Genomic DNA, 12,248 nt, shown 5'->3' on the forward strand with positions numbered 1-12,248 from the left:
CGCTCGCTCCCCGCACCTGCTCCCTCCTCTTCCTCCTCCTCCTCCGCGTCCACCTGCCCGCGGCGGCGCTCGGCAGCAGCGGCGGCAAAAGCAGCAGCAACATGTTGCCCAGAGGGGGCTCGTCCATGCCGCCGCCCCCCAACCCCGCCGCCTACTTCCCGCCGCCCCGGGTCACGCTGCCCTCCGGCCTGGACATCCTGCGCACCTACTCGGGGGCCTTCGTCTTCCTGGAGATCGTGAGTGATCGCGTGAGCCCGCGCCCCGCCACGGCCGCGCTGCCCCTGCGCGCTGCCCGCCGGGGGGCGCCGCCGCGGCCCGGCCCGCCGCCACCTGCCATCTTGTGAGGGCGAGCGGCGCGGCGGGCTCGGCGGCTCTCGGGGGCCCGGGGGCCGCGGCGCGGCGCGGCGCTTCCCTTCCCTTCCCTTCCCTTCCCTTCCCTTCCCCTCCCCTCCCCTCCCCTCCCCTCCGGTGCGGCCCAGCGGCGCGCGAGGCCTTTTGACGTGGATTTTATGTGGGTTGTTTAAGCTGGCGAGGACTTTGATGCCCAAAGTAGCCCTGAAGTCCCTGAGTCCCCGGTGAAAACACTGTGCTGGGTTTTGCCTGCGTGTGTGCGTGATAGGTCCTGTGCGGACTCCTAGTGTGTCTTCGGTTTCACGTGTAAGACCCTGCGGATTTGAATTAGGCCCTCGGAGCTAGGGCGGGGAATGAGTCTTTGCGGAATTGCAGCCCTAATTAGCAAGAGAGAAAAATCTTGGCAGAACTCCTCTGATTTTATTCAGATTTTTTTTTCGTGGGGCCAGAGCTGAAYACTCCACTGTGCAAGCAGCAACAACCCACGCGGGAGCAAAGAGCTCGGTGTACGTGTCCAGGCACTAAATCAGGCCCCAAGCTGGTAGGGACAGAAGGCTAATTAGGCTGGCAAATCCATCCTACGTCTGGCAACCTCGCTGTAGTGGATGGGTGTGATGTTAGGGAAGTGGCACTGCAGCAGGTCCTGGAATTGGGCAGTGTCTGCAGTGGGATGCGCACACTTTCTGCTGTGCCCTCTGCTTCCTCGCTGCCCGTTGCTGTCGGGTCTCGGAGCGACAGGCTTGCACCTGCAGACCTGTGAAACTACAGAAACATCGCTTCTTCACAACAGCTGAAAAAGGAACCCCAGCGAATAGGTTGAAGGCTAATACATAACCCCATGGGGATTTTGAGCTAAGACTAGCCACGCATCTTTACACATACGCTGCTGCGGTTTAACGCTAGAGAGGACCTAGTTCATCGTATAGCAGGCACCTTCTGAAAGACCCAGCCTTGGTCCCAAAGAAAGTTTTTTGAATCTGAAAATGTAGATCTAGAGAACTGGAAAATAGTAACTTGCTTTGAAATTAATTGTAGCTGTCATATCACAGCAACTTGGATTATGAAGTTAAACCTTTCTATAATAAATGAACATGTTTCGGATGACAATTATGATTTTTTTCAGGCACCATTTTTTATAGAGACAGGATTTGCTGGGAGAGATAATATCCTTTGTTAGACCAACAATTGATTAAAACAGACAAGCTTAGAGTATGAAAATCATCCTTCAGGCCATTGAGATCGATATGCTACAAACAAAATTTGTGGGGCTGAATTTCTCTCCTAGTTACAATAACTCTGAAAAGCTGTATACTTTTCTAGTCATYGCCGCATAATTTACAACTCGCCTTATTCTGTATTCTAGTCTTCTATTTCACTTTAATGTGTTCTCTTTGAGCACTTTATTACAAATGCATTGAAAAATAGGATGCAATTTAATTTATTTTCTGTATGTCATTTGATTAGGACTAGCAAAACTAAACAGCATAAGATTGAATCCAAATCTCATGTGCATCCTTGTCATGCTAATTTTAGTATCTATGTTGATAGTATAGATTGTTGACACACACACAACGTACATAATATCCATATTTTCACATTTCTTATATTCCCTTCAAATTGAGCCTAAGGGTAAAATTTTCAGCAGCAGCACATGAGCAACCTGGGTTTGTAAATCTCATTTTCAAGGCTGCTTTAAGAGCTTTTAAGAATTTAGTGAGGCTTCATCTTAACTTCCACTTAGTGCCTGTCAGTTCTGAGAATGGTACTTAGGCTCCTCAAGTACTTTTGAAGTGTTTTCTCTTAGTTCCTAAAAGTAACCTGAAGACTTGTTGATGTGAGATATTAAGGGCTAGTTCTTAGGCAGAGAGGACTGAATAAAAGTGATCTCTCAGCTCGTCACCTGTATTCCTTTCCTTGCAGGTGTTTGGAACAATAGTCTGGATTTTGGTAGCTGCCACCCAAGTTCCACTGCCGCTGCTGCAGGGATGGGTGATGTTTGTAGCAGTGACCGCGTGGTTCCTGTCCATTGTGTTCCTCTGTGTGTTCCTCTTCAGTTACGCAAACAGGATTGCCATCAACTGGAACCAGACAGTAAGATTCTGTTTTAAGGATTCTGTTTCTTTTATAAATTGGAAATCACTTGATGAGAAGTACTTATCCTAAGTTGTAATGCTTGGCCTACTGTTTTAACAGAAAATTGCTCAAAACGGAGGAATTCAAACTGGAAGAGGACAGAGTAGAGCAGCAAGGATGATGGGGAAATATAGAACTTGTTTTATTATGGAGGCTGAAAGAGCCTGACTTTTGAACTTGAATGAAGGTGTAAGCTTGTCCTCTATAAACACATAGAAGGCATGAGCAGCAAGGAGAGAACTAGTTTAACAAGGCATGGCAAAAAATTGGTTTAAATTGGCCAGAAATAATTGTAGACTGGAAATTATAAAACATTTTCTAACTATTAGAGGAGTGGTGGTACACTCTGTGAATAATGGAAGTAGAAAGATCCATCAGATATTGTAAATGAAGTGATACATTTGTGAACACATTGTACTGTGTGGTTGTCTGAGATTAGTACTGGACTCAAGGACCCAGGAAGTCTCTTCCAGTTCTGTGTTCCTGTGAAAGCCTTCAGCCGTCTTGTGGGCTAATTCCGTAGGTAGCACAGTGCTGATGACTGGCTGATAAACTTTAGATAGTCAAAGACAGCATGATCTGCAGTATAATATCTTAATATGCAGCTTAATATCTTTTTAGGAGATTTAAGTTCCTCTTTCTTAGAGGAAGCCTGGGGAGACTCAGCTTTTGTTAGTAAGAAGACAAGATTTTGTGCATTATGGCTTGTGCCAGTAGTTTTCACAGACTGTACCTTCCTATTTAAAAAAGGGGGGTTTTAGCTGTAAGTAGCTGAGCACAGTATGGTATTATTCTGTTTTTACAATACTATGAGTGAATAACAAGGGTGGCAAAAATGTCAGAAGAATTGGAGCTTCCAAAAAATATTCCAAAAAGTTCAGAACTTCTAAAATATTAAAATGTGTTAGTGTGTAGCTGCTGATCACCTTCACCTTCCTCTTGTGTGCCTTATTTTTTTCTATGGACAGTTTTCTTGATCGTAGCTAGGTTTGTGTGCTTCAGTATCAACATCTGTGGTTATCTATCTGTTAGTGTTCAAGTTATTTACAGACAGTCCCTTGAAATGAAATCTCTGTAAAGCAAAGTAATTGAGCTTCATCCGTTTGGGTCTTTGACAGATAACCTTGAAGTCCATCAGTGTTTACAGACTAGATTCTATTCAAAACAAACTTCAGCGCTTTGATAGCGAATGCATACATACAACATCAGCTTTCCAGCATGATACAAGCAGTAATTAAGCTAATAATGAGTTAGGGTAATTACAAAGAGCTTTACAGGGATTTATGCTATGACATCCTCACAAATTATGATGCAGCAGAACCTTTGAGCATGTGCATAACTTAAGTAAATTAATAGTGTCCTGGGTTTCATTGAAACTATTTGCCAATTTACAATCATGCATCTATTTAAAAGAGTTGCTAGATGAGGGCATAGTCTTTTGTATGTTGAAAATGCTATACAAATGTTCATCTTATAACACTCGTGTGTCTTACACATTGGCTGTTAGGTGCCAGCAGTGATTGGTTGTAGCGTTAATTTTGGCCCATTGTTTCTGATTAAATTACTGAGAAACTTTCTGTGTCGGGGAACTGCTATACTACTTGTGTAAAAGCTGTATCTGTGAGACTCCTCTGTAACTTAATCTAAAAAGCTGTCATAACTAAGTTAACAACCTAAATAAATGCGGTGTCAATCCTTTTATCTCTATCATGATAGCTGAAATCCAGTCCCTTCCAAGAGTCAACAGAAATAACCCTAGAAAAATAATTTGACCACTATTTGCAGGTACCTGAATGTTCCGTAACTTGTTGGAACTGGACTCTTTAGCAGCACTTCAGAAAGATTTCTGCATTCTGTTGCAAATGAGTAATTACTCGAAATACTCAATCTATTTTTTTGTTATCATAAAATGAAAAGGTGTACCTGCTTGTTTTACATTGGCATGTATTCAGATAACTGTTTTTGCTGCTTCAGAAATTAAATTTACAATAGAACTCAGAAGTTACGTGTTGTTTTATTAGGTCAAAAATGGAAAGAGTCATAGCTTGGTTATGTTAGAGTAATATCACTTCATTTAAAGATTCTTGAACAAATGTGATTTAAGATTCCAGCAGCTTAAATGTAAATGTGAAAAACAGCATGGGATTCTAATAGGCCTGTGTTTAGTAATAGCTTGTGTCATGGATAACTCCATTGATACTGACATAGATACTTAAGAAATAAGATGCTACACAGTGGAAAAGTCAGGAAAAAATATGGGCAYTATGGAGGTACATTCCTCTGTATTCAACCAGATGGTATGACAAATACTGTTCTTTACAGCCTGACTCACGACACACTCATTTACAAAATTAGATGTGAACTGATGTATTATACTGATTTGGCAGTGTTTTGCATACGCTTTGTATGAGGTTTCAATGATTATACAAGTTTAAAGCAAGGGAGAATTAGGCACTATGCTAACAAATTATTAAAAAACAGAAAACCCTCCCTAGTAACATCTTGGGTTTTTTGGTTCATACAGAAACCATAACCATACAAATGTGGAAACCTTACTGGTGCTACATAGCTTTACTGTAACTGCTGCCGGGAGAAGAAAATCAGAGGGTTTGGGAGGTGAATGGAGGAAATGAAAGAGTTTGTCTTCTGAGAATACCTCTYCTGTGTGCAGCCAGCACTGTTTTCCTCATGGAGCTATTTGTGCTCCTTTACAAGCCGTGGTGCCAAAAGAGTACAGCCAATAACACTGAAAGTTTTGTGCTATTTAGGTATGCTAGGTATTTAGCAGCCCCGAAGAAGAATCATGGATCTCCTTGACTAGCTATGGATTTACACAGACCTTTCAAGTTGCTGGAATCCTGTGCTCTAAAACTGATAATGTCAGGCCATGAGACGGACGGTGTCTGCCCTGTGGTGAACACACCTGCATGCAGGCTCACCTGGTGYGCACAGGTGGTCACATAACAGATCGTGTCTGTCTGTGTCAGGTCGAATAAGGGGGAGAGCCCACAACAGTAGGCTGCTGGTGGGAGAAGTGCCAGCTAGTCGTAGCTTCCCTGGCTGCAGCACAGCGCAGCACTCTACATTCTCCAGTGTGTCAGCTCTCTTGTGTGCCGGAGGCTGCTGGCAAGTCTGGTGCTGGTCCCTACTATTTTTCTATGAGGTACAGACATTACAACAGGGCTAGAGATCGGAGGAATGTGCCTTATGCTCAAAGCTTGAGGGCTGGCACATAAAGGCCTTTAAACCAGATGGTGAAAGCACCTCTTCCCCATGTCCTCTTAGTTCTTTTGCTGTCAGTGGGGCTTCCTGGGGATACTCCAAGAGGAAGTAATTGTAAAGAATAGCTAGGACAGAAAAACAGAAACCAGGGACATTGCAGGTGTTGTTCCAAAACTTGGGTTCCCAATAATTTTCAGTCATGAAGAAAAGCAGTACCCTCTATGACCCGACCTCAAATGATCCTTAATTAAGAGACAGTCATTTCCTGGTCTAAGTGGAATAGAAAACTGTGGTAGCAGCTTATATCAAAACTTATCAAAACTGACTGTGGTGTGATTTAAGTAGTTTCAGTTGCTGTCAAATACAGAACAATTGATGAGTTTGCAAAGTAAATACTTTTCAACAAGAAGAAAACTTGACATCCGTGAAGAAACATTTCTCTAAATTGGGAAATAGACACATTCTTACCTTGATATCAGACAGTCAATAGTTAACGGTATTGCACAGTTATTTCTAGTGCACATGAATGCTGTATGCTGCTGGGATCAAGTCACATATGGTGTATCCTATGCTTTCACTTTTGGGATACTGATAGTCCCTTGCGCTTAAGTGAGTTACAAGTGTAGAATGAATTCACTAATGCAGTAGATTGACTATATAACGTGAATATCATCAAAAAGCATAATATATAAAACTGTGTCGGCATAAGTATGTGCACAAAGTATGTTGTGGGWGGATTCAGAAACTGTGTGGACTGCAAATGACTGCTTTGCAGACTCATCAGCAGAGGAAGATCTGGAAAGAATATTTTAGACATTTTAAAACTGTGCTGAAGCAGGTCATGGATCTTGCTGCCTAGAATGCTGGGCTCTGAAACCTAATCCACAAAGAGATTTAGGCACCCACTGCTGTTTTTAAGTGCCCCAGCAATTCAATCCAGAAATGTGAGTTAGGTGTCTAAACCTTGTGTTCTCCTAATATTCACCACAGAGCAGGGACTTGCCTAGAGAAGGTCAGGAGAGAAATACAGTTAAGGTAAATCCTAAGTGTTATCCTCTCAAGTGTCAGGCATTTTATTCATCGATATCGGGAAGTACGCCCAACTTACTGTGTTTTATGTAGAGCCAAATATAAGAGTTGAGGAAATGCCTTAGTTCTTGGATTCTGATTGTACCTGGAAGTAAACTTCAGCTGTGTCAAGACTGAGCTGTGTCTGGGCATTTGCAGAAGCAAAATTTAAGCATGGGAGGGGGAACTTTTGGAGTTTAGGTTATAGCTGAGAAGGAATTTTGGGGACTGCAAGCTTGAATTGTACTGCTTAAATTGTGGTGAAGTCAGCCCATATGTCATTTTATTATTATTATTCTTTAGACCTGATAAAGGGAGAGAGTTCTTTCAGCTCTAAATAGCCTTAGAGTGATCTTAAAGGTCAACGTATTTGCACATAGCTGAGCAGGTGCCTCTTAATTTGAAAGAATTTGGCAAGAGGGAGGGTTGCCATTTATCACTAATTTCGTTACTGTGTTGTTATTATAGTTATAATTGTAAGCAGCTTTGAAAATGTCCTGGCTAAGCTCTCAGATGGATTTTTACACTGTTTATCTAAAATTATTGTTATCAGTGCTCATACATTTCATGTTTCAGTGTTGGGTTTCATTTGTACTGAGGCTGGAAAAATTAGATATCTCTTGCAGCACAGACTGATTCTGTTATTTGCTTTTCAGGATTTTCTTTTCCATGGGACTACTTTTGTCTTTTATTTTGGAGCCTTTGTACTGCAAGCAGCAACTACATCTCTTCATCATTTACCCCGTAAATTTAATTCCACTACACAAGAGACGCTTCTGTCTGATCATGAATATAACATAAGCATAGCAGCCTCGGTATGTATTTCATAAATGTGTATTAAGAGATAGAAGCCTGTTCTGAACTTCTGTAGCTAATCATTCAACTTAGGAACTTAACAGCAAGCTGGAATGGAAAGAGAAATTGAGAGAGAAAGGATTGTCTTTGAGAGCAGCAAATATTCCCACAGTGCCATATGAAAATACTGCAATAAGCTTTTACTCCATGCTAGTGTGATTGATACTTAGTTGCTACTTTTCACAATAGTATTTTAGATAAATGAACACTACAACTTATTATTTTTAGATGGAGACACTTTGTAAAACAGTGCTGGATATTGGAATAGAAGAAAAAGATAACTGAGCCTTCATCAAAGCATCAGGTCTAAAATTCAAGCCTGTGCTCAAACCTCCAGTTGCTTTGTTTTTTATACTGTGCAGATACTCCTGAACGTGCAATGGGGAAAAGTCTTGGACAAGCTCCTTGTGAAGCTCCACATATGCACTCACTGACATCAGACATAGAAGTTAGCTGCAGGAGGGCCTGCTGTCCCTTATGGCAAGGGCTGGAGTGGTTTTATAGGTAGCCTAAACTCAGACTGCCTTTTTAACACTATGGTTGCATCATCACTGAATCGCTGTATCTGGTGAGGTGGGTGTGCAGAGCTGAGTCAGAAAATGTACCAGGCTTTAGCTTTCTCCCTGGCTGGGCTCCTGAAGGGCAGTTAGAGGTGTGCCAGTAGGCTTAACTCAAAAGACTGAAACTACTGCTCTTGTTTTTTCACCTCCCAGAGGGTCTTGCATATCTCAGGGAACTGTATCTATTATTAAGCTTCTAAAACCCTCTGTGGGTATCTGCTGTCCTCAGAAATAAATACACCATGCATCTTTGCAAGGTAAACAGCTTCCCCATACCTGTTCCCTCCCTTCAACTTACCTCAGCATAAAAATAGATGAACCAAAGGTACAAGGTTTACATTCTCTTTGCAAAAGTAGAATAAAAAGGAAAGGTCACTTCGGCAGGCTGGGCTCTGAAGGAGTGATGTGGGCATGTTGGGCTCCAAGTCCAGAATGCTTCACTGAGACCCTGTTGCCAGCAGCACACTCTGCCACATCTAATCCCTGCCTGGCCATATGGCACAAGGACAGAAGTGGTATTTCATAGTCACACTCAAACCAATTGAGAACTTTATACTAAGCAAGCAAATTCTACTCTAACTGTAGCCCTACAAGCCTTCCAGATCCCACTGCACACACGGTAAAATCTTTTTCTGCAGTCCTTTCAGTCGTTCTGTCTGGTAACAGAACACTGGGGTCTCCAAGAAGCCCTTTACTCCTTCCGTACTGTTTTTACTGGGGAGAACTCAAGTCTTTGAGCCCTTCAAATCCCTGTCAAGAGAGAGGAGGAGAAGGCTCTCTTGTAACTAATCTCAGTTATTTGTAATTTAAGAGATGCTGGGAAATGGCAGATCAGATACTGTAATCTTCAGTGTCTTCACATTTTTTCCTAAAGTACCTAATTAAAATGTCAGAACCTACAAAAAAAAATTGTAATCATTTGAGGCACTTAGTTCTACTGTCATTAACACAGCCCTCTGCTCTAGATGGAGAAAATACAGGTAAAGCCCTGCTAAATTTTGTCTTTTAAAATGTGCATAATGGAATTGAAAATGTTTGTATATATTCTTTTTATATGAGTGATAGTTCTGGGACATAACTCAAAACTTTAATTGTCAAAGTTTGTATGCATAACAAGGGATAAGATGTTATCACCTGATTGAATCCACATGTTCTAAAAGAAAGTATCCATCATCAGTGATGGACAATATGAAAAAACATCTTTTTCAACAGTTCAGTTTCTAAATTCTTCCTTCTGAATTACATTATGTATTCAAGTTTGCTGTGGTATGACCCTTCAGTTCAAATCTATTAATTCTCCAGGCAGTAGAAACTTTCTGGAATTTCTCAGAAAATTGTTCTAATGGCTCATTATCAAGTCAGGGAGGCCAGATTTGAATCTATTTCCATACTTCTGCAAGTGAATAGTTGTACCGTTTAAAGGATGTCTCCTTAGTTGTTTGCTGCAGGTAAAGGCATTCACTTGGAGACAAATCTGAGATTAGTATTTGATTAAAGCAAAAGTAGAATGAGTTTGCTCAGTCYGGATAAGAGGAAACTGAAACACAGATGTAAATACATACATGACTAGTTTGTGCCATGACCTATGTGGACGTTCTGGTTCATAGTCTACTCCAAAATGTCATCTGAAGCTAGCAACTAATTTAAAAGCAGTAACATGGGGTTATAACAGAGAGGTTCATGAGAAAACTTTGGAGGATCCCCACCTTATCTTTACCTTAAGAGCATTTTGTCTGGGAGAGGTAGCTTTTGAATAATCTGTGTTGCAGTATTCGTTTAGAATAGAAGTGTACAGCAATATAATGTATGATTCACACTATTTTTTTTTCCTGCTCCTCCTTTAGATTTTTGCCTTTGCAACAGCTGTTTGTTATGGTTGCAGCACAGCACTGGCATTAAGAAGATGGAAGCTATAGCAGCTGGAGAGGTTAATGCTCGAGTGTTCCACTTCAGATCAAAGTAAATGCCACTTGTCTATTTTACTGTAATGTAATTCCAAGAAGACTTTTTTGCTTAAAATCTGTTTTAGAGTGCTGAAATGCAAATAACCCCTTATCAGGATTTCCTTAACTGAAAACAGGTTTCCATCTCTTCCTTTTCTAGTTTTTACTTTTACTATATACTAATTAGAAGCATTACTCTATTCATTGTATGGTATTACACAGTTCAGTGATAAATAGATGTGTCAGTAGGACATAACTGAATTTTGGTGCTAAACCAGAAGAGGAAGAAAATGGAAATGAAACAAATGTTACCTGTGTAGGCAGCTAAAAAGCTCCCCCTTGTTAAGTCCTGTGATTGGACCTTCAGTGTTTAGCAGCCTTATGAGTTCCACACAGCTATAGCCTTGAGGCTCCCTGTAGAGTTGTGGGACTTCTGTATCTGCTCCTTGCATGATCAGAGCCCAAGCTGACTTTATGATATCACTGTAGTATATATAATTTTTAAGTTTGATGTAATGAGGAAAAAATTTTAAATATCCATCCAGTGCAATTTTTTTATATTCTTTTACAACCACATTCAGCTATGGTGATCTGATCCTTCAAGCTTACTGTATTTGTTAGTAAATGGAAACTGTCTGGGACTATCAGTCAGTAGTTCATTAGTTTCCTGGATTTAGCTTTATCAAATCTATTTATACGGCAGATAAAACAGTGCATTTGTGTTGTTTGTATATATGTGGTATATTTTTGTTTAACAGGAATATTTGCACTGTTTTCCTTTGGAGTATGGAGTATTCCTTTGTTTTTGTTACTTCAAGTGCTGCATTTGTTACTTATTATGTGAGTCAATATCATTTGAATGGAATATTACCAAATGGTGAATAACGTCTGACCTCAGTTCTTGCAGTGTGTTATTTGTTGCATCCTAAATCTGCAGTGTTGTAAAGGTGTTTTTATTTGGGCATGTCCTTATGCCTATGCAACATCTTGCTGAAAGCAATGGAATGCAAAGTGGTCCACCCTCTGTGGAGTTGCTTTTGGCAGCAATGAAGTTTAATTGAGCCTGCTTTGAACATCCCAGATATATAATGACATACAATATTATAAATGCAAAGTTAGCTTAACAAAACTAAAACATAGTATTGCACTCTGCTTCCTAACACGCATCCTTTTTAGCAGGCAATGAAACTCTTTTTATAAAAAAGCTAGTAAATAATTCTAGCTCTTGTGAAAAGTGCCAAATTGATAATCTTGGAGAGAAAAAAAGAAGAATCCTGTCATTTGTAGAACAACTTCCTTACCACATCCTGCCAGCGCACTTGAAAATTCTTCAGACACCAGCGGTGGCTGGGTAAGGAAAGACAGGACTTTCCTCATTCCCTGGCCTACTTATTCACAGTGAACCAACAAGGGTGTCTGCTATGAAGGTTGCTTTGTCAAATTTGTCGTGTAGAAGGATCTTTGAGAACCAACCACCCTTGGTAGTGCCCTTCAGTCCTGGCTGACCCAGGACAGCTTCCTATCAATGGCACAGCAGTGAGTGTCAGCCTGACTACTGGAACCACTCAGTCCTCCTGAATTATTGCAATGAGACATTTTCATATGTCTTGTTTTCTGAAATTTTTTATCTTTCAAGGATTTTGTACTCTGCCTGAATTTTTTTCTAATCCCCCACTTGCATTGAAACCTTGTGTTGTGAATGTTTTATCTAGAGCCATATACTTCAAAAATACTTCATATTGTATAAAATACATCCACACTGGAGTATATGGATGAAAGTGTATAATGAGGACCTATGCTGAACAGCATTAAAGTTGCATAATATTATGTCTATGTATGGCAGTTGTCTGGTTATTAATTCTTTGGTTGAAAAATAAGATGAAGGAACAAATTAAAGAAACACCTTGCAGCTTTGACTGAACTGATGCTGGATGTATTAAGGCTAAGATTTCTTGAGAAGGCACAATTACAGCAAAGTTAATTCTGTACAGTGGGTTTGCTGCATGACATGGCATGGGTGGTAGTGAGGAAAACGGTGGAGATTGGGGCCGGCTACAACTGCATTGCAAGTGGGGGCTGCCCTTTGGTGTGGTGTCTCCCTCATCGTGGAAGCTTG

At 40.9% G+C, this 12,248-nt stretch overlaps 1 protein-coding gene across 1 annotated transcript; it reads left to right on the forward strand.

Annotated features, from left to right (window-relative positions):
- The first annotated feature begins 63 nt into the window (after positions 1 to 63).
- Positions 64 to 11,940, forward strand: MAL2 (mal, T cell differentiation protein 2). Its single transcript, XM_026055695.1, has 4 exons — positions 64 to 236; positions 2,272 to 2,442; positions 7,431 to 7,589; positions 10,034 to 11,940. The coding sequence occupies exons 1-4, from the start codon at positions 102 to 104 to the stop codon at positions 10,103 to 10,105; spliced, it is 537 nt and encodes a 178-aa protein (XP_025911480.1). The 5' UTR covers positions 64 to 101; the 3' UTR covers positions 10,106 to 11,940.
- The last annotated feature ends 308 nt before the right edge of the window (positions 11,941 to 12,248 follow it).

Source organism: Apteryx rowi, unplaced genomic scaffold (assembly GCF_003343035.1).
Source record: "Apteryx rowi isolate R43461 unplaced genomic scaffold, aptRow1 scaffold_125, whole genome shotgun sequence".
NCBI lineage: Eukaryota > Metazoa > Chordata > Aves > Apterygiformes > Apterygidae > Apteryx > Apteryx rowi.